We start from the raw sequence: 24403 nt of genomic DNA, 5'->3' as shown, positions 1-24403 counted from the left end.
TTGTATACTTATATCTTGCATGAAACTTGACAATTTGATTCACATGCTATATAATCGAGTCGTAACGAGCCATAGGACTAATTGAACAACTTTGACCCATCTTGTTTACCGTTATTGATACAACCTACTTGTTTAGGTCAAGACTAGCAATTGTCCTTGCACACGTTTACTTGTGAAATACTTTATTACTCGTGCACTCAAGGTGAGATCATAGTCCCACCTTTACTCTTTTAAACTTACATTTGGGATGAGAAAACATAAATGTTTCATTTTACAAAGTGAACACAAGTACGAAAAAAAACATTCTACATACGAGTTAGAACAAAATCCTCAATTCGATTATCATTAGTTACACTTGCTGGGTGTAAGCGAGAACTTATGTTGTATGGCCATATGGGTTTGACAAACCCTCATTCGGACGGTTCGCTACCGTTATTCGGATGAAATATATTTTTGAGAAACAGTGTATGTTCTAACACTATTGTGATGGGGTTCTATAGATAGAAAGTTAAGCCTTGATAATTGGGTGCTCGTGATAACAAATTTTAGAATGGTTTACTATTATTTCAATGATATAAATCTTGTGGTTCATTTGTACTTACTTACTTACTTACTTAAACCTATGATTTCATCAACGTTTTCGTTAACAGATTTAATTTCTATGTTTTTCTCAGGTCCTTGAACGTTTTGTGATACATGCTTCCGCTCATTATTTTGATACTTGCATTGGATGTCGAGTATATATGCATACACGGAGCGTCTTTTGGCTACTTTTAAATTGCATTTGAAATGAATGCATAGGTTTCATTTGTACTTATAACGTTGTAACGTAACTTGTGGTTGAACTATTCTTGTAAACTTTGAAACAATCTTTACATTTGAAATGAATGCGACATATTTTTGGATAAACGTTGTTTTAAAGACTTATGACCACGTAACGGGACCTAAGTAGATGGCGCCATCAATGACGATTTTGTCGGGTTGCTACGATTTTCGTGTTGGGGACCGGCTGGGATGAAAACACACGTATCACGGTTGGGGGAATGAGTAACCTCACAATGGAGGTCAAGTCCCGTATAAATACTGCATTCGGAGATAGTCGGTCGACTGTGTTAGACAGTCGGTCGACTGTGTGGACTCAGTCGGTCGAGTGAGTGAACTCACTCGGTCGACTGTGTGTGTAGTTTAACTATTGATAAAAATATTAAAGCACACACATAACAATTCAATAGTCACAATATATTATGTTATTACAAAAAAAATATATTCAGTTGATAAACGCAGAACTAGGGATTAGGCATCAACAACTTCAAAGCACCTGTGTTAAAGTATCAATGGTGGCCGTATTTGGAGCCTTTTGTGAAGAGGATAACCCTATATTAATTAAGGTTTAGGCCTCTTGGGCCAAACCAAAGATAAATCCTACAGGATCAAATCCCTCCAGTTCGGCATGATATGTTCATCAAGTATTGTATTGAACTCACCATTACGTTGCGACAAGAACACATTCGCAAAAAAGCTACCCTGATAAAAGCTTGTATAGCCGCGTGCAAAGCTATGGAAATAAGTTGCGCAAATAGTTGCACGAAATATTTATTTGCGCCTAAATCGTGTATAGAAAATAATGATTTGATTAGAAAAAATAAGTCATTCATGACAGAAAGTGCAAATGGTAGGAACACAAGACGTTAGGCTTGGGTTTGATTCTCAATGAAAACACTATTTGTTTAAATATAACATATTTTCGCAACTAGGGAAAAGATACGTTCATTTCCAAAAATTGAGGGGTTTAAGGACATTAGAATTTAACTCTCCGATCCTGTACCGTGGATAACCCCGAATGATGTGTGTTTATAACCCTATGATGGTGGTTAAATGTGTGTCCACCGTCATATAATAAGTCGATATGACAATTGATGTTTTAGCAGAGTAGTATATAAAATAGCTTATATTTTTACAGGTAATACTATTAAATACGATACAATTTTACACAAGATATTTATTTATTTAGAGAATGGATATACTTAAACCTTGCTACAACACTTACAGGCAGTGTACCTAATCGTACAGTAGTGTAGTTTTTAGTAAGGCTGGTTCGTTCCACAGGGAATCTTTTTAAACAAAGCTTAACGCTATATTAGTTTACTTTTATAAAAATACAAATATATATATATATATATATATATATATATATATATATATATATATATATATATATATATATATATATATATATATATATATAAGTAATATTATTATTATAAAGGGGGGGTTTTTACCGTTTAATGACCGGTTTGTCGATTTTAAAACTTTAGTCGCAGTTAAAACCAAATGTAAAATATTAAAAATAAATACAAGACTTAAATTAAAGCGTAAAGTAAATAACGATAATGAAATTGCGAATAATAAAAGTGCGATAAAATAAACTTGCGATAATTAAAAAGTACGATAATTAAAAGTGCAATTAAATACAATAACAATAAATAAAAATGCGATAATTAGAAGTGCAATTAAATATAAAATAAAGGAAATTAAATATGAAATAAAAGAATTATGTTTATTTAAACTTCCGTAATTATGATGTTTGACGTGTTGATTTTAGTTTTATGCCCATGGATTAATTGTCCTTTGTCCTGGATTATTTAATATGTCCATACGGATTTGTCCATAATAGTCCATCAGTCATAAATATAAAGAGCGAAAGCCTTCGTCAAATTATTCTTATTCCCGAAGTCAAATATTCCAACTAATTGGGGATTCGAATTGTAACAAGGTTTTAATACTTTGTTTAATGAATACACCAGGTTATCGACTGCGTGTAAACCAAGGTTTTACTACTTTGTTAACAATTACACCAATTACCCTTGAATGTAATTCACCCCTGTTTCAACAAGTCTATTAACTATTAATCCAGTTCCGTATCCGGTAAAATGAATAATTATTGGTATTTATAGATATCCCGCCCACCGTACCCACTCAAGCGTATGTGGTTATATATAAATACGTCGAATTATAAGTTTGTATATTAAATTAACATGGTATTGTGTAATTAATATAAAACCCATTAATAACCCATAGTCTAATTTCCACAAGTGTCGTTCTTTTATCCAAACCCCAATTATGGTACAAAACCCAATTACCCAATTTTAGTAATTAGCCCAACATCATGATTACTTCGTTTAAATAAGCATAATAATAACTTAGCTACGAGACATTAATGTAAAAAGGTTGAACATAACTTACAATGATTAAAAATAGCGTAGCGTTACACGGACAGAATTTCGACTTACACCCTTACAACATTCGCTAACATACCCTTATTATTAGAGTTAAAATTAAAATTAAAATTAAAATTATAATATATATATATATATATATATATATATATATATATATATATATATATATATATATATATATAATACGTTTATGAGAGAAGAAGAAAAAAGGATGATTTTTACGATCAGAATGCGCGAGCTTTATAGGGAGTTTCAGAATTTGGGGCTCCGCGACTCGCGGCATTTTTTTACCTTCAAACTCCGCGATTCGCGGAGTTTGCTTTTTCAGCTCACACAAGTTTGGCTCTTTGTTTACCGACGGATTTATAAATAAATATAATATATTAAATAATTATAAGAATTATTTAAATATTACATTATATTTATGTTCATAGTTGACTTGTAATTTTTAGTCCGTTGCGTCGAGCGTTGAGAGTTGACTCATGTCCCGGTTCCGAATTTTCGAACGTCCTTGCGTACAATTTTATATTTTGTACTTTGCGTTTTGAATCTTGTACTCTTGTAATTTCGAGACGTTTCTTATCAATAATTGGAACCTCTTTGATTGTATTTTGTACTTTTGAGCTTTTTGGTCGTTTGCGTCTTCAATTCGTCGAATCTGTCTTTTGTCTTCACCTTTTATTATTTAAACGAATATCACTTGTAAATAGAACAATTGCAACTAAAAGCTTGTCTTTCTTGAGGAATAATGCTATGAAATATATGTTCGTTTTTAGCATTATCAAATATTCCCACACTTAAGCGTTGCTTGTCCTCAAGCAATATCGTCTTGAAATACTAGAATCACTTCTTTATTCTTCACACTTTGTACATCAGTGATTTCTATACGGCGGTATAAACAATGGTAGTAACGATATGGTTTACAGTCCCACATGACTATAAAAATTTAGATCCATTAAGGAAATTGGATCTTTATGAAAACATTTGATCTTTTGAAAATTAAATCTAGTTTTTACCCTAGATAAGTTTTCCGGAATAACCCTTCACCGGTGTTTGCAAAATATTTTTGAGGGTTTGGTGGGTTTCAGATTTGAAAATTTTAGCTCAAAACTTGCGGTTTTGTGTCACCCACTTGCTAACCTTGTATTTGGAAAGTAACACGTCCAGTTTACTTGTCCCGTATATTACCTTTCGGTAAACTACCGTCCGGTTTTAATTACAACCGGACATGCTTTTAATTATGGTCTATAACGTGTCGGACGCAATTACTATCCTTGGTAGGAGCAATAGTAAAGCTCACCCTTATGATTTTTCGGTCTGGCACAAGGTCCTGTCTTTGACCATGCTATGCAACCACCGTTCTTACGGTTGACACCCGATTTAGTTCAGGTGACCTAATGAATTCCAGGTGAATTCCTAGGATTTTACGTTCAATGGTAATGAACGCATTGAAAATAGGGTTTTCAGAAAACAAATCGGTTTGTAATTTTGATCAAAATATTTTCTCGTTCAAGCTCGAGTTTAGATATCATTGAATTCCATGAGTTTGTAATTCTCAATCTTTAAGGTCAATCTCAAGGATTGAGTAATATCAGGCTTAAAAGCTGATTTTTGATCTTTTAAGGAGATTATCCTTTCTGGGGATCTGATTCATTAGTCTTATCCAGCTAATTTGCATGGTGCCCCCCCATTTTACGAGATAAATCCTTCTCATGGTTAGGATAAATCTGACCACTTGGCGACCCTGTTTAATGCTGAGGTCCGTGGATTTCCTGCTGATTTTAGTGATGACTTTTCTAGGTTTTTCTTCAACCTACAGCTGGTCTGGACGACAACTTCATGACCTAAATCAAGAAGCGCGTGTCTTTTTCGAAAGACTTTACTTCCTTTTAATGATGGAATTGATTCATCGTGTAGATCCATCTTTCTTTTCTTTCATCGGGTAAAAAAGTTTAGTTTAGTCCAAAGCAAAAGTATTTTCAGTTATTTGTTATAGATATATGTGACATATGTTTGAGATAACTTGGTAAATTTTCCCACACTTGGCTTTTATTTTCTTTTTTATCGTCCTCTATTCCATTTTAAATAAATTTTAACATTTTGGTTTGTTTCTCAATTTATGTCCTTTCTGAGGTAACAATAATTTCGGTGTTAAAACCTAGTTTTATCGTTCATAAATATGTATAAACATGATTTTGAGTTCATTTAATTGAAAAATTTTACTAAAATTGGGTAGTCAGTATATAAGACTAGGGCTGTTCTTTATTATCAGAGAGCACTAGATTCTAATACAACTACTGCTTTACTAGTATTTTTAATGGTAACCAAGTGTTTAAGATAAAAATTTTAAAATCCGAAAGAATTTAACCCCTTCCCACACTTAAGATCTTGCAATGCCCTCATTTGCAAGAAATCAGTAACAATTTAAATTATTGAGGGTGATTTGTGTGAAAATGATTAAATTTTTACCAAAGTTTCCAAATATATTGGCGTTTGTTTGCTGAATGATAAATGGTGCACATCATTTGTTCATTCCGTCTTGTTGTTATTTCACATATATTTTGCATCTTGTCGTCAAAATTAGTTGCTTTTGCTGAACTTAATGCCAGTCTTTGAAAATGCGTTGTTTTACCCTGTTGTGTACATAAGATAAACTGCAAACATATATACATATTTTTGAAGTTTGGTATATTACCCCACATTCAAAAATTATTAAAATCTAAGAATAAAAGTTAGAAAATTATAAAAACTATTACAATATTAACATAAGTATTAAACGTATCAACATTACAAATTACAAAATAAATAAAACTAAGTAGACTAGGGATGATACTGGTACCAATAGGGGTTCCAAGCATAACCATAGGTGCTATAGAATGCTTCGGCAGGGTTATACGTAGGATACGGTGGTTGCATCTCTATAGACCAGGGAGGGAATATGGGTTTTGGTGTAGGAATATAGTTTCTACCTATATGTTGGCAATGAGCTATGATTTGGTTTTGATGAACTTGCCAATCTTCAAATGCTCTTTGTCTAGCATTTTCGTACTCCTGTGAAGCTATAAACCTTTGCATTTCTTGCATTTCATTTCCCCCTTCTACATTACCTTGCTGTTGGTTTCTCTCAACCTATGGATGTCTACCATGGTATTGTACTGCGGCGTTATTTTGCCTCTTCAAAACTTTCGCACCATGGTATACATTTAAACCTATAGTATCGCGGGGTTCTGGTTCTTCTACTAATAATCCCCCCCGACTTATATCCACACCGAGATATTCAGCAATCAAAGTAATAAAAATACCACCTCCTATTATGCTATGCGGTCTCATCCCCCTAACCATAGCTGATAAATAATAACCCACACAATAAGGTATACTTACAGCGCTTTGTGGGTCTCGAATACACATATGGTAAAACAAATCCTGTTCATTTACCTTTTCCTTGTTCTTACCTCTTTGTGTAATCGAATTAGCTAAAAACCTATGAATTACTCTTAATTCAGCTCTATCTATATCCAAATAAGAGTAATTTCCCCCTTTGAATCGGTGATGGCTTGTCATTTGACTCCATACACCGTGTGTATCAAAATTTTCATCTATCTTTCTACCATTTAGTATCAACCTTCTACAATCGGCAGATGCTAACTCCTCAGGCGTATATATACGTAAAGCCTGAGCCATGTCTAGTAAAGACATGTGGCGCATCGAACCTCCTAACAAAAATCTAATAAAAGATCGATCGGTTAAACTAGCTACCCAATCATTTAATTCTATACTACACAACAATTCTTCACACCATACTTTATATACAGGTCTACGCATGGTGAATAAACGTACCCAGTCATTAAAAGTAGAATTACCATACCTCTGTGCAAGTAATTCCCTAATTGGCCCGACCAATTCTACAGCTTCTAAGGGTGCCCATTCTATGACCCTAGGTACCTCAACAACTTTAGAATGAAGAGTATGCAAACCCCTTTGATACTTTGGATAATCTATCCAAAGTCTGTCAAATCTCAGGTTCGGGTGCAAATCTTCCAAGTGCATATCAGAAAATGTCATGACTGGATGAGGTATATCTTGCTTGTAGTAGTTATCCACCTCCTGTTGTTCCGCATTCTCAGCAGGAGCATTGCGAGCTTGGGATAAAGATTCACCCCTTTCAGTCTGCAAAACACATCAAACACAATTTTTGTGCATCCAAATATGCATTAGTGTCAGCAAAATCATCAATCAAAATAATTACAATGACATGATCAATTTATATCAAACTTAAGCTCATTTTCATATTTTCATCAAATCTACACTTTTTTAAATAAGCATATACGAAAATGTTCGCCAAGTTCATAAGCATTCAACTCAAATAACATGTCAAAATGATCATTACTAGCAATTAAACAAGTTTCAAATGGCATTATCTCTCAAAAATCAAGTTCATGAATTTTTAGACTTGAAAAAGCCCACTTTAATTCTCAAAATCATGTTTAGGCTCAAAGTTTGGATCATTTAATTACCTAAACATGTTACACTACTTAATTTAGCAACAATTCATGACAAAAATTGACCATAACCTGTTTATATCAAAAAGCCCCAAATTTGCTCAAGAACACAAACCCTAGATTACTCAAAATTTGAAGTTTAAGGCTTCTAATCATGTTAAATAGCATCAATCTAGGTTATACAAGCATAATACATAAACAATTTAAGCATAATTACACTAAAAAGCATCAAAATTAAATTGGGTATAAAATTGCTCAAGAACACTAATTTTCGGATTAAATGGTGTTTAGGTGTAGAAATTTACCGTTTTTCTTGAGTAATTCCTTGATAGCATCCTTCTCAACATGATTTTAGTAAAAGATTTGATGATTAACGGTTAAAAATTGTGATTTTGGGGTGTATTTTTCGGGTTTTTGTGCAGGTTTTCGCAGTGTTTTTCTTGTTTGAGGTGTGCAACTGAGCTGTTCCAGCTCCTTTTATTTTTTTCTGTAATCTGATCCCTCCGCGAGTCGCGGTGTTTAAAGCTTCAAACTCCGCGAGTCACGGAGTTTGCTTTTTTTATTTTTTTTTTTTTTTTTAGCATCTTATATTAATTAAAACAATTAAGTAATTGATTTTAAAATTTTGTTTCCCTTGTTATTTAGGACGAGGTCGTTTCGAATCGATGTCCTAGTCCGTCCTTCGACAAAATTTTAAAATTTGTCTTTTTGTAGCGATTGTTTTACAAGCTAAGATTTTTGAGTTTTTTAATGTTTTTAGCATACTTTAATTCAATAAGATTAAAAATAATGATAATAAAAGTTCTCGTCCCTCCCTCGGGTAAAGCAATTTCGGTTCAAAGACCTAGTCTTCAACTTACGACGAATTTTAAAAATCATATTTTTAACTTAATGAGATAAAGTAAATTTTTGTTTTTAAATTCACACAATTTAAATATAAAATTTAAAATTAATATTAAAAATTCACGCCAAACTTTAAAATTTAAAATGCATAAAATTAAAATTCATATTTTAATAAAAATAAAAAAAATTCACACCAAACTTAATTTAAAAATTCATATTATAAATTCACACCAAACTTATATTAATTTTTCAAATATTTACAATTTTAAATATATTGTTTTTACAAAGTTTACAATATTAATTTAAGATTTATATATTAATTTTAAAAATATGGTAAAAATAAAATTAAAAATCTTTTTGGCTTTTTATCCCACTTTAATCAATCAAATATTATCAAAAATATACGCCCCTCTTTTCGGTAAAGTAATTTTGGTTCCAAAACCTAATTTAACTCATGATGAATTTTTGAAATATTTTGGGTTGATTGATTAAAGATATTTATACCTTAAGAATAAATGTTAAATTTCGCAGTGATGTAATAAATTTTTGAATGATATCAATAATTTCGGTCGCCAAACCTAATTTTATTCAATACCAATTTAATACTTTATAGCGAACAAATTAGCGTTTATTATCAAAAGGTTAAAAATAAAAATAAAAATAAAGACTGTACAGACTTACCTGTGAGATAGTATTCTTAGTTATATGATCTATCCCATTCATAAGATAGTCGGTTTAATTGGTTTTCCATGGCTACATAGGCGTAACCTCGAGCATTCAGTGTTTTTTCTTCTAAACATATGAACGGTCCGTCTCTGCATAAAGTAACAAATTCGGTATTTGAATAGGTTTGATTATTTGAACATTTACCTCCATGTGACCATTTTCCGCATTTGTGACATCTTTCTAGGTGTCGTGCTCTTCTTTTTGCTGCGGATTTTGATTTTCCTTTACCAAATTGTAACTTATTATCTTCGCATCTGGATTCTTTTCTAACTCCGTCCATTCTTTCTCTGATTACTGATACTATTTCACTCGGTAGTGTGTCATTATTACATTTAGTGATCAAAGCGTGTAGCATTAGACCATGGTTTAGTTCACAGGCAGTCTTCATTTCCTAAAAAAAATAAAAATTCAGAATGGGGGGAGAGGACTAATTCTTTAGGGTCTGCTAGGGAAAGACCATTCGGGTTCCATTTTCGAGAACTACACGAAAACAGACAATCTAACTCTAACAGAAATACATAAACCCCCTATACTTAGTTGAAATTGTGATTAACATTATTTTCAATTGAATCTTCAACAATTTGTATATCTTTGACTTTTTCTTCAATCCATTTGTTGATTTCCTCCGTAACTTTCACAAATTCAACTAACATTGCCTTTTCTTTTGACGATAAATTGGATATTAATCGGTTATATAACTTAAAGTTTCCTTTAATCTTAGCATCGTGAATCTGTTTATAAAGTTTCTTCGTTGAACTGTTAAAAATGGGTTCATCTAATTTCGTATCATCAGCGGCATTCTTTGTGATTGGATCATCATTTAGTGTTTCTTCATCTTCTCCACACTTATGCGTTTTTATTGGTCTAACAGTTTTGGTTTGTGGAGATCTAAACTTTCGGTTCACAAAGGTGATCGATGTATCACCATCCCTAAGTGTCATTCTACCTTCTCTTACATCAATGAATGTCTCGGTGGTTGCTAAAAATGGGCGACCTAGAATTAGAGGAATATCAAGGTTTTCCTCCATATTAATCACTATGAAGTTTGCAACAAAGGTCAAACTTCCCACGTTAACAAGTAAATTATTTGCTATTCCAATCGGGTGTTTAATGGTTTGGTCAAATGATTGAACACCTATTTTGGTTGGTTTTAATTTACCCATGCCTAATCTTTTGTATAAGGAAAGAGGCATAATATTTGCACTTGCTCCTAAATCTGTGAGTCCATTATATACAGCACCATCATTAAGTAAGCAAGAAATGATAAATTCACCCGGGTCTCCTGCTTTAGTAAGTCGAGTTGGTTTGTAAATTTTTTTCGGGTGTTCTTTCCTTGATTCTTTCATTTCTATTTGAATTTCTTGTTCACATTTTTCTTCGTTTCTTGGAATGGGAGGTTTGTATAGGAATTCTTCTTCATCACTCAAATTTGAATCCTCCCTATATTCCAATTTTGATTTTTCATATGTTGTTGATAACATATTTATGTTTTTATTTTGAAGGTTTTCTTGGGTGGTGAAATTATGATTAACTTCATTGTCAACTTTCATCGGACCATGTATGTAATGTTTAACTCTGTGACCATTAACTTTAAATTCAATCCCATTTGAATTTATCAATTCTACTGTTCCGTATGGAAAAACTCTTTTAACTATGAATGGTCCAGACCATCTTGATTTCAATTTTCCAGGAAATAGCTTGAATCGTGAATTGAAAAGAAGAACTCTGTCTCCTTCCTTAAATTCTTTTGAACTTCTGATTCTTTTATCATGCCATTTCTTCGTTCTTTCTTTATAGATTAACGAATTCTCGTATGCTTCATGTCTTAATTCTTCTAATTCGTTTAGTTGACTTAATCGTAGACGTCCAGCTTCATGTATATCAAGATTACATGTCTTCAAAGCCCAAAATGCTTTGTGTTCAATTTCTACTGGAAGATGACATGCTTTTCCATAAACAAGTCTAAAAGGTGTGGTTCCAATTGGAGTTTTGTAGGCTGTTCTAAAAGCCCAGAGTGCATCCTCCAATTTAATGGACCATTCCTTCGGATTTGATCCTACGGTTTTCTCTAGAATACGTTTTAAAGCTCGGTTGGTATTTTCAACTTGTCCACTTGTTTGTGGATGATATGCGGTGGAGATTTTATGAGTTACTCCATATCCTTTAAGAACTTTCTCAAGTTGATTATTACAGAAATGAGTACCCCGATCACTTATTAAAGCTTTCGGTGTTCCAAACCTTGCAAAAAGACGTTTTAAAAAGTTAACTACAACTCGTGCATCGTTAGTTGGGAGAGCTTGTGCTTCCGCCCATTTACATACATAATCAATGGCTACGAGTATATATAGATTATTATGAGATTTTGGAAATGGACCCATAAAGTCAATACCCCAAATGTCAAATACTTCACATACTTGTATGACATTTTGTGGCATTTCATCACGTTGACTTATTTTTCCGGCCCTTTGACAAGCATCACAGGATTTGCAAAGAAGGTGTGAGTCTTTGTAAATTGTAGGCCAATAGAATCCAGCATCATAAACTTTTCTTGCTGTTAGTTGAGGCCCATAATGCCCTCCTGTTGGTCCTGTGTGACAGTGATTTAAAATTTTACTAGCTTCATCTCCAAATACACATCGGCGTATTATTCCATCGGGACAACTTTTAAACAGATGTGGATCTTCCCAAAAATAGTGTTTTATATCACTGAAGAATTTCTTTCGTCTTTGGTACGATAATCCTTTTTCAAGGAATCCACAAACTAAGTAGTTTGCATAGTCTGCAAACCATGGAATTTCTTTATAATCTATCTTCAATAGATATTCATCAGGAAAGTTGTCTTGTATGGCCGATTCATTTAGAACTTCTAATTCGGGATTTTCAAGATGAGAAAGATGATCAGCGGCGAGATTTTCTGCTCCTCTTTTATCTCGGATTTCAATATCAAACTCTTGTAAGAGTAAGATCCAACGGATTAATCTTGGTTTAGCATCTTGTTTTGAAAATAGGTATCTAAGAGCAGAATGGTCGGTATAGACCACCGTTTTTGCTAGAACGAGATATGATCAAAATTTGTCAAAAGCAAAGATAATAGCAAGGAGTTCTTTTTCAGTAGTTGTATAGTTCGTTTGTGCTCCTTGTAATGTCTTACTAGCATAATATATAGGTTGAAATCGTTTTTCAATCCTTTGTCCTAAAACGGCTCCCATTGCAAAATCACTTGCATCGCACATTAGTTCAAACGGTAGATTCCAATTTAGTGTTATCATGATTGGCGCATTAGTGAGTTTCTCTTTAAGAATATTAAAAGATTTGATACACTCATCGAAAAAGATGAATGGATCATCCTTTTCTAGGAGTTTATTCATAGGAGTGGCAATTTTAAAAAAATCTTTTATGAAACGTCGGTAAAAACCGGCATGCCCTAGAAAACTCCTAACTCCTCTAACATTGGTGGGATGTGGAAGTTTAGCAATTACATCTACTTTAGCTCTATCCACTTCAATTCCTTCTTTTGAAATTTTATGACCAAGAACGATGCCTTCTTTAACCATGAAATGGCATTTCTCCCAATTAAGTACTAGATTTGATTGTTCGCATCTAATAAGCATTCGTTCCTGATTAGCTAGACATGATTCAAATGTATCACCGAAGACTGAAAAGTCATCCATGAAAACTTCCATGCATTCTTCTATCATGTCATGAAAAATCGCCATCATGCACCTTTGAAAGGTTGCAGGGGCGTTGCAAAGTCCAAATGGTATGCGTTTGTAAGCAAAAGTACCATAAGGGCACGTGAATGTGGTTTTCTCTTGATCTTCGGGTGCTATTGGAATTTGAAAATATCCGGAAAATCCATCTAGAAAACAATAGTAACTATTTTCGGCTAATCTTTCCAACATTTGATCAATGAAAGGTAAGGGAAAGTGATCTTTTCTGGTGGCGTCATTTAATTTTCTATAATCAATACATACACGCCATCCTGTTACAGTCCTAGTAGGAATAAGCTCATTTTTCTCATTTGTAATGACAGTCATGCCACCCTTCTTAGGTACGCATTGAACTGGGCTTACCCATGGACTATCAGAGATTGGATATATCAAACCTGCATCTAGCAGTTTAATAATCTCTTTCTTAACTACATCTTGCATATTAGGATTTAGTCTTCGTTGGCGTTGCACATACGTTTTATGACCTTCTTTCATAAGGATTTTATGTGCGCAATACGAAGGACTTATTCCTTTAATATCATGAATCTTCCATGCAATGGCTAGTTTATGAGCTTTCAACACAGAAATGAGTTGTGATTTCTCATTTTCAGTAAGAAAAGACGATATTATTACAGGTAATTCAGATTCACCATGTAAATAAGCGTATTCCAAATGGTTTGGAAGTGGCTTTAACTCTAATTTCGGAGGTTCTTCTATCGATGATTTGTATCGATATCTGTCTTCTTCTTTTAGCATTTGAATTTCTTCTGTTGTTGGTTCATATCCATTAGCTATAAGTGTAGCTAACATTTCAGCTTCATCAATTGGTTCATTACCTTCTCCTAAAGAACATTCTCCTGTTCCTTGTAATTCTGGAAATTCTTCTAACAATTCTGCATGTGCATCTATAGTTTGAATATAATAACATGTATCATCTGCAGATTGTGGTTGTTGCATTGCTCTATCAACTGAAAAGGTAACACTCTCATCCTCTATACTTAGGGTCAGTTTCTTACCGAACACGTCTATCATTGCTTTAGCCGTGTTTAAGAATGGTCTTCCTAATATGAGAGGAACTTGAGAATCTTCTTCCATGTCCAGAATAACAAAATCTACTGGAAATACTAAAGTACCAACTTTAACTAGCATGTTCTCCATTATCCCTCTAGGATATTTTATTGATCTATCGGCTAGTTGTATGCTTATTCTGGTTGGTTTCAATTCTCCAAGGTCTAGTTTAGCGTATAGTGAATACGGCATTAGATTTATACTAGCACCTAAGTCTGCCAATGCTTCTATTGAACTAAGACTACCCAGAAAACATGGAATTGTGAAACTTCCTGGATCAGATAATTTTGCTGGTATCTTATTCAACAGCACTGCTGAACAATTAGCATTCATGGTAACAGCCGAGAGTTCTTCCATTTTCTTTCTATTTGAGATTAGATCTTTCAAGAATTTAGCATATCTAGGCATTCCTGAAATCACATCAATGAAAGGAAGATTTACATTTATCTGTTTAAACATATCCAAGAATTTGGATTGCTCGGCTTCAAGTTTCTCTTTCTTCATTTTACTCGGGTAAGGAAGTGGTGGTTGGTATGGTTTAACATAAGGTTTATCCTTAGCTGTGTTATCTTCATTAACCTTTTCAACTACCGGTTCTTTTTCCTTATCTTGATTAGGTTGTGGTTCTTGTGGAGTAGGAATAGCTTCATAAGAAGTTACAGGTATTTCCAGTGGTTTAAGTGTTGTACCACTTCTTGTGGTAATGGCTTTAGCTGTTTCATTCCGGGGGTTAGTGTTTGTATCACTAGGTAAACTTCCCGGTTTTCTTTCACCTATTAACCTTGCTAGGTTACTTACTTCTTGTTCCAGATTTTGAATAGAAGCTTGTTGATTTCTAAATGCTTGAGCATTTTGTTCATTAGTTTATTTCTGAGATGTGAAAAACTGCGCTTGAGTTTCAACTAGCTTCGTCATCATATCTTCTAAATTCGGCTTTTTATCATCGGTTTGTTGTGGTGGTTTGTTTTGAAAATTAGGCCTTTGCTGATTGTAAGTATTATTGGATACTTGTTGATTGCTAGGACCTTGTTGGTTGTTGTATGGAATATTTCTGTTATAATTCTGGTTTTGATTGTAAATCGGTCTTGGCGGTTGATAATTATTCTGATAATTATTTCCAGGCCTTTGGTTTATGTATGAAATATTCTCTCTTTGTTCCATTGTTAATTCAATACTGAGACAATCTTTTGTCAAATGTGGTCCTCCACACTGCTCACAACTAATTCGTATTGAGTGAATATCTTTAGTCATCTTTTCCATTCGTCTCTCGACAGCATCTATCTTTGCGGAAATGGAATCTAAGTCATGGCTAGAATCGGCTCTAGCTGCTTTGGATGATCTAACGATATCTTTTTCTTGGTGCCACTCATGTGAGTGGGAAGCAGTGTTATCAATAATTTTGTAAGCATCAGTTTCGGTTTTCTTCATAATAGAACCACCAGCTCCTATATCTATGTCTTTCCTTGTAGTGATGTCGCATCCTTGGTAGAATATTTGTACTATTTGACAGGTGTCTAAACCATGTTGCGGACATCCTCTTAACAACTTTCCATATCTTGTCCACGCCTCATATAGAGTTTCATTTGGCTTCTGTGTAAACGTAACAATTTCTGCTTGAAGTCTTACGGCTTTAGATGCAGGAAAGAATTGTTTAAGAAATTTTTCAACTAAAACATCCCATGTATCAATCGCCCCTTCAGGTAACGATTCCAACCAATCTTTGGCTTCTCCCTTTAAAGTCCAGGGAAATAACATGAGATATATCTGTTCATCTTCTACTTCTCGGATTTTAAATAGTGTGCAGATCCTATTAAAGGTACGTAGATGTTCATTTGGATCTTCCTTCGGCGCACCACTAAATTGGCATTGATTAGTCACCATGTGTAGAATTTGTCCTTTGATTTCATAATCTGGCGCATTAATGTCTGGATGAGTAATTGCGTGACCTTGGCCAGTACGTTTAGCTCTCATTCGGTCTTCCATACTTAAAGGTTCCAGATTCTCCATAATTGAATTTGTTGAATCGGAATCATTAGAGGATTCTGATTTAATGGTTCGTTCCTCAACAATCTCTGTTTGAATGATTGGTGGTTCCGGAGGAAAGTTTAGTGGTTCAGGATCTACGAATCGTTCCTGAATATTCTCCGGATTCTCAATTGTGAGGCCGGGTTCAAAAAATGGATTATCGAAAATTTGAACTGGAGTACTTGGTCGACTGGATGACGATTCTAAAGAAAAATCAACGGCAGTAATATTTTCTAAATGTCTTGATCTAGTTACAGGTGGTGAACGTACAAAAAGTGGTGAACGTCTTGCTCGGTGCATTCACTGAATATCCTATTAGTTTTAAAAAGGAAAGAAAAATTATAATAAGTTATCCAATCAATAGACTTTTCTGATTTTGCCCACGTTTCGAATAGCCAAAAGATGCAGCAGAGGGGCAGGATTCGTTTGGTCTCAATATAATTGAGGACTGTTTGGCTCCAATAACCCGGTCCACGTACAAATCCAACTATTACTACGAACCAGAAAATTTTGATGTCTATCAATTTAACCACTTAAAATAAATTTTCGTAATTTTAAGAAACTTAGATAAGAAATAGAATAAAAACCTATGTCCTAAAACTAGAATAGCGAGAAATAAGAAAGAAAAATAGCGTGTCGAAAAAAGGTCGAAAAAGAAAAATGGTTGAAAAATAAAAGGTGACGAAAAAAAATAAAAGAAACTTATAAAACTTAAAAACACTTTACTAACCTAACCTTATTACTACAACTAACTTAAAATTTTAATCGCAAATTGAGATTACTAATTGGAATGATAATTGATACATAGGTAAAAGGTGTCTAAAAATATTAAAGCTTACAGGAAAAATTATAATCCCAAATGGAAATAACTTAAAAAGAAACTAAAACTTAAAAAGGCGTCGCAAAATTTTAAAGCACCTAAATCTTAGTCTAAAGAAAAAGCACTTAAGGAATTTTACGGCAAAGCCTAAAAATCTAGAAGTAAAAATAACTATAGCAAAAACTAAGTTTAAAACTAAATATGAGCGAAAAATACAAATATTACGCTAAAACAATTGAAAAGGGACAAATAATACACTAAAAGTTGTAAAAAATACAATTTTTATAAAAATATCATTTTTATATTATTTATTTATTAAAACTATTAATTTTATAATTTAATTAAACTAAATACATAAATTAATTAAAACTTAAATTAAATACTAAATTAATTAAATATTTATCCCTAATACAAATTAATTAATAATAATTAATAATACTCCGTAATTAATGCAGATTAGGGTTCTGTGTGGCCCGTGTCAGACGGCTCCGCGACTTGCGGTATTCAAAGCATCAAACTCCGCGAGTCGCGGAGATCCAAAATTCAACTCAGGTACAGTTTAAAACTTGACGTTTTTTTTTTTTTTTGGTTTTTTATATTTATAAAATATATTTATAAAATAAATTAAATAAAACTTATATTTTTACAAACTAAAGAAACTTTATAAAACTTAAACTCCTAAAAATATTTATATTTTTGTTTTTCTTTTTATATTTTCGAATATTTAAAACGTATTTTTATAAAAACGAATTTTAATAAAAGTAAACTAAAATTTTTTTTTTTATATTTTATTATTAGCGTTGCGCTTCCGGCTTTTAAGAGATTCCCCGGCAGCGGCGCCAAAAATACTTGATGTTTTAGTAGAGTATTATATAAAATAGCTTATATTTTTACAGGTAATACTAATAAATACGATACAATTTTACACAAGATATTTATTTATTTAGAGAATGGATATACTTAAACTTTGCTACAACACTTATAGGCAGTGTACCTAATCATACAGTAGTGTAGTTTTTAGTAAGTCCGGTTCGTTCCACAGGGAATCTTTTTAAACAAAGCTTAACGCTATATTAGTTTACTTTTATAAAAATACAAATATATATATATATATATATATAAGTAATATTATTATTATAAAGGGGGGTTTTTACCGTTTAATGACCGGTTTGTCGATTTTAAAACTTTAGTCGCAGTTAAAACCAAATGTAAAATATTAAAAATAAATACAAGACTTAAATTAAAGCGTAAAGTAAATAACGATAATGAAATTGCGAATAATAAAAGTGCGATAAAATAAACTTGCGATAATTAAAAAGTACGATAATTAAAAGTGCAATTAAATACAATAACAATAAATAAAAATGCGATAATTAGAAGTGCAATTAAATATAAAATAAAGGAAATTAAATATGAAATAAAAGAATTATGCTTATTTAAACTTCCGTAATCATGATGTTTGACGTGTTGATTTTAGTTTTATGCCCATGGATTAATTGTCCTTTGTCCTGAATTATTTAATATGTCCATACGGATTTGTCCATAATAGTCCATCAGTCATAAATATAAAGAGCGAAAGCCTTCGTCAAATTATTCTTATTCCCGAAGTCAAATATTCCAACTAATTGGGGATTCGAATTGTAACAAGGTTTTAATACTTTGTTTAATGAATACACCAGGTTATCGACTGCGTGTAAACCAAGGTTTTACTACTTTGTTAACAATTACACCAATTACCCTTGAATGTAATTCACCCCTGTTTCAACAAGTCTATTAACTATTAATCCAGTTCCGTATCCGGTAAAATGAATAATTATTGGTATTTATAGATATCCCGCCCACCGTACCCAGTCAAGCGTATGTGGTTATATATAAATACGTCGAATTATAAGTTTGTATATTAAATTAACAAGGTATTGTGTAATTAATATAAAACTCATTAATAACCCATAGTCTAATTTCCACAAGTGTCGTTCTTTTATCCAAACCCCAATTATGGTACAAAGCCCAATTACCTAATTTTAGTAATTAGCCCAACAGCATGATTACTTCGTTTAAATAAGCATAATAATAACTTAGCTACGAGACATTAATGTAAAAAGGTTGAACATAACTTACAATGATTAAAAATAGCGTAGCGTTACACGGACAGAATTTCGACTTACACCCTTACAACATTCGCTAACATACCCTTATTATTAGAATTAAAATTAAAATTAAAATTATAATTATAATATATATATATAATACGTTTATGAGAGAAGAAGAAAAAAGGATGATTTTTACGATCAGAATGCGCGAGCTTTATAGGGAGTTTCAGAATTTGGGGCTCCGCGACTCGCGGCATTTTTTTGCCTTCAAACTCCGCGAGTCGCGGAGTTTGCTTTTACAGCTCACACAAGTTTGGCTCTTTGTTTACCGACGGATTTATAAATAAATATAATATATTAAATAATTATAAGAATTATTTAAATATTATATTATATTTATGTGCATAGTTGACTTGTAATTTTTAGTCCGTTGCGTCGAGCGTTGAGAGTTGACTCATGTCCCGGTTCCGGATTTTCGAACGTCCTTGCGTACAATTTTATATTTTGTACTTTGCGTTTTGAATCTTGTACTCTTGTAATTTCGAGACGTTTCTTATCAATAATTGGAACCTCTTTGATTGTATTTTGTACTTTTGAGCTTTTTTGTCGTTTGCGTCTTCAATTCGTCGAATCTGTCTTTTGTCTTCACCTTTTATTATTTAAACGAATATCACTTGTAAATGGAACAATTGCAACTAAAAGCTTGTCTTTCTTGAGGAATAATGCTATGAAATATATGTTCGTTTTTAGCATTATCAACAATCCTTAGTGGTTCATAAGCATAAGTATGTTAATCGTATAAACAGTCATGAAAATGAAGGCTGTAACTGCGGAGACCAGAGACAGCAAAATCATAGGGACATCAAGCCACATGATGTAATCAATGTTGGTCGTATTGGGTTCCTTTTGTGTAGAGGATAACCAGATATTAATGAGGAAAAACTAGGGTAAAAAGATAAATTAAGGTTCGGGTCTGTTGGGCCAAGCTCAAAATAAATCCTACTATCAATGATTACAAATGAACCCTTATATACTAAAAGTGGTGGCCGATGTCGTCGTTTCAGTTATATCGGATTGTCGTTTTGAGTTTGGGTTCACATTACAAACGGTCCCTCAACTTCGACTATATTTACACAACGGGCCCTCAAGTTTACACTTTTACAGGGGTAAAAAGTGTAAAAATATAATTTTATTAAAATAAAAGAAACTAATTCCACCCGAATTTATAACGGGCCCTATCTTCTCGCTCGGTGAGAGTTAAATTTTTCAGAGACCACCGTTCAACTCGAAAAAATCTTACGAACTAAACGGGACTAACTATACGCGAAACGGACACTTCTCAAAAAAACGATAAACACAACGACAACCCGTATCTTCCCGCTCGCCACGAGTTAATTTTTTCTGACGGCAGCGTCAGACTCGGAATAATTTTATGAACAAAACGAAACTAACCACATTCGAAACGGACACTTTTTAAAAAACGCTAAACACAACGATAGCCCGCAACTTTCTGTTCGTCGGGAGTAAAATTTTCTGGACAGCACCGTTACACTCGAAAAAATTTATTGAACAAAACAAAACTAACTACGTTCGAAACATATACTTTTTAAAAAACGTTTAACACAACGACATCTAAAACGGCGCTTAACACATGGGCCGTGTTCCCCCTGTAAATACACAACACTACGTTAAGGCCGAAAGTCCCCGTCGCAACGCCCGCGCTGGTCCGGACTAGTTAGTTTTATAGTGAAGGTTAATAAACTATACAACAGTTTTTAACACATTAACAACAGTCAATAAGAATGTAGTCAGACATATCCTTAAAGATTATATAAACTAATTTTTTATAATATTTGTTGTGGCATCTATAGTTTCTATTATATTGTTAAAATGATAATGTTATTATTAGGCTAATTTCTTTGTTAAGAAAAAATCAAAAAGAAAAAGAAAAAAATCTAAGTATGGTAGGTGATGTCATTAATATATAAATAATTTTGAAGAAAAATTAAATCGTATTAATTAATTATTATTATTAAATCTTATTAATAATTATTTTAATTATTAAAATTAAATAATTTTAAATTATTGTAATTAATTATTTTGAATTGAGTACGAGAATGTATAAAAGTTAAGCAGAAGAAAATCAATTTTATATTTATATTTTTAATTTACATTTTTAAAATAAAATAACAACAAATATTCTCTCTTATTATTGGATGTGAATTGTTTAATACGCATTTTATGTGTTTGATGAAATGCACAGCTGACGAGTTTCTTAGTCGGACTATGTGATTTTACGGGTCATTAAACTAAATAACTTTAGCATTTACGTTCATTTAATAACTAAAATATATCATTAAACTGTTTCGTTTAAACAAACCCGTGAGTACAATCCTATTTCTAATAAATAAGAAAGAAAGAGAATGTGCTACATATGTAAGATGCTCCTATTAAAAGAATGCTACAAGGGACCAATTGATATATTAACATGCGATGAACCTAGTATTTTGACTAATGCAAAATTGTCAATTTTGTCCGCCAGCCTATTATTCTACCCTTTTTTTTCTATGGGCGGCTCAAAGCCCACTTGCTTTATGGACCACCTAAAACCCTTTCAACTCTTGGCCCTTTCCAACTTGTACATCATGCTCCAATGGTTGTACTTCCGTCAAAACCTCAAGTAATGTACACTTTTGTTTGCTACAAGTGGTTTTAAATTTGAAATGATTTTTGCGTGAACATGAACATATCTTGTAATGGTGAAAGTTGGAAGTCATTGTAGTATTGGCTTTGAGGCGTAAAAGCGTCATCAGAAAACGGATCCATGTAATTGAATTGGTATTCGTCTTTGTTTACTTGGCTTTGTACTTCCTTTTCGTGTTCTGAAGTACTAGAATCCGTGTGTAAAGTTGGCACTGATTCCGATGTTTCGGATGTAAATAAATCGTTCATGACATGATGTGGTATCGATGATGGTGGATTTAACGACGACGACATAGGATTATATGATGCGATTTTCGGTTTTGTATCGATTTCCATCTCAGAAAATGGTGACGATTTTATATCAGTGTTTAAATGTTTCTCCAAAACACCTTTCTTGTTGTATATTCGACATAATACCCAATCATCCAACTGCACAAAACACAAAACAAATCAATTAGTCACAAGTTCCTGAAATAATATATATTTCTCCTAAAATGTTACTCCTCTGCTTAACTAATTGTCCAGTATTCTATTTTATTTTTAACATGTCTCAAATTTATTATCTACTTCAATAAATAAATACAATAAATAAATAGATAAGAAAAATAAGTAAAGTACATCTATATCTTAACCATTTAGCAACCATCTAAATCTGCAATTTTCAAATTTCGAAAGTAACAAAGGTGAGAAAAGTACCCTAAGATTGTTGCTTTTTTTGCCTGCTGATCTATCAACGTTAGCAAGACGATACTCGTGCATTATCCAATTGGTTTTTACGCCTCGAGGCGCTTTACCAGCGTAAAACACCAACGCCTTCTTAATTCCGATGGCTTTTGGTTTCCCAATCGGTTTATCTGCTCCGGTAGCCTTCCAATAACCCGTCCCAGCAGCTCGATTAGGCCGTGATCCGTTTGGGTACTTTCGGTCCCTAGGCGAAAAAAAGTACCACTCTTTTTCTCCATACAAAGCCATATCTATTCAATTCAAAACCAAAAACAGAGTCAATTTCAATATCAATATATTAAATTTACTAAGATCAACATTGAAATATTTATATCAAACTCACTTTTTAAAAAAAAAAAAATCATCAATCTTACAATATTTTTACACATATTAATTCATTTTCATTTTATCATCAAGCTGACCTTACGGTTAATTTATTACACAAAAATGAATTTATGCCAACTCTACCATGTATTTTTTTTTCCTCATAATTGTCCCAAATTAGCAGGCTATAAATGAAAAAAATGCACCAATTTTATTTCAATTCAAGTGCTGATTTTTTCTTCATCATAATTTTAAGGTAAAATCTAAAACAAAAATTAGCACAATTAAAATTTCGAATTAATACTCCAATTTGAAGAAATTAAACTCCAATTAATGAAAATGAAGGTAAAATTTACCAGGAAGCTGCCATGGATCACACTTATACAAATCAATTTCCGCAATAATCGGGACCGAAATCGTCTGAGAAGCGCATTTCCTACACAAATAATGCATCACTAATTCTTCATCAGTAGGATGAAATCTGAACCCTGGTGGCATCTCCAATCCATCGCCAGTCATTTTCTTATCAACTACTAGTTTAATTTGAATTTGAATTTAAATTTGAATCTGATTGAAATTAAAATCTCTGGTTTTGTTAGCAGGTGAATTTGGGAATTTGAGTTTTCGACACTAGTGATGGAAGAAAGCATAAACTTATATAGAGATAAAGATGGCACGTGGGGGATTGAATCTAGATGAAAACGTGCGATGCTTCTAGGAAGTAACATGAAAGATAAAAAAAATTGTAAAATTTGCTTGGTTAGTAAGGGGGTTTGTTGACGCAGCCTCTACTGTTTTGATTTTTCAAATTAAAAATCATAAGCGAGGGGTCGGCTGGCGAATGAGAGTAGGACACGTGTGATGAGTTGACCCCACGTGCGGGGCAGTGTATTGTGTCATTGAGTTCGTCATTGTGAATGGACGCATTATATGATTTGAGAAAAGTTGGCTGTGGTGGGTGTGGCTTTGACTAATTGACTGTGTTTGTTTTTATTAAGTCGACGATTTGATTTGCGGCCCAGGTTTCGCGCTTTTTAAGCCTGATTGTTTTGTCGTAACCTAATACTTGAATATTTTTATTCTAAAAATTTAATTATTGTTATTATTATTATTATCGAATTAATATTAATATTAATATTAATATTAATATTAATATTAATATTATTAATATTAATATTAATATTAATATTAATTAATTTAATACTCTATATACTAAACCCCATGAGTTTCATGGTCGTTTCCTCAACACAAAAACGACAGCAGTAAACAGGGCATTTCACACTTGCAATTTTCATTTTTCTCCCCTCAACTACAACCAACTTAGAAAAATTACACCAAACTTCAGGGGGTTAAAACGAAAATTCTCCCAACTAAAATAAAAACTCCACACAAACACTTCGACATCCCGTATCTTCATCCTCGTTCCGAGTTAAATTCCATAGACCACACTGTTAAACTCGAAATATTTTTATGAACAAAACGAGACTAACTACGTTCGAAACGGACACTTTCTAAAAAAACGCTAAACACAACGACAGCCCGTATCTTCCCGCTCGCCATGAGTTACATTTTTTGGACAGCAGCGTCATACTTGAAATAATTTTATGAACAAAACGAAAAAAAGCCGTTCAAA

The 24403-nt window shown here is 32.8% G+C and overlaps 1 protein-coding gene across 1 annotated transcript; it reads right to left on the bottom strand.

Moving 5' to 3' along the window:
* Positions 1-21351: 21351 nt before the first annotated feature.
* LOC139869381 (NAC transcription factor 32-like) lies at positions 21352-23342 on the bottom strand. Its single transcript, XM_071857698.1, has 3 exons — positions 23127-23342; positions 22420-22697; positions 21352-22152 (listed from the first exon to the last, which is right to left on the bottom strand). Exons 1-3 carry the CDS (start codon positions 23287-23289, stop codon positions 21733-21735), a joined length of 861 nt encoding a protein of 286 aa, XP_071713799.1. The 5' UTR covers positions 23290-23342; the 3' UTR covers positions 21352-21732.
* Positions 23343-24403: the final 1061 nt, after the last annotated feature.

The sequence above is a fragment of the Rutidosis leptorrhynchoides genome, chromosome 9 (assembly GCF_046630445.1).
Source record: "Rutidosis leptorrhynchoides isolate AG116_Rl617_1_P2 chromosome 9, CSIRO_AGI_Rlap_v1, whole genome shotgun sequence".
Classification (NCBI taxonomy): Eukaryota; Viridiplantae; Streptophyta; class Magnoliopsida; order Asterales; family Asteraceae; genus Rutidosis; species Rutidosis leptorrhynchoides.
Note: the sequence above shows the minus strand (reverse complement) of the source record. Positions and strands in the feature narration are given on the sequence as shown.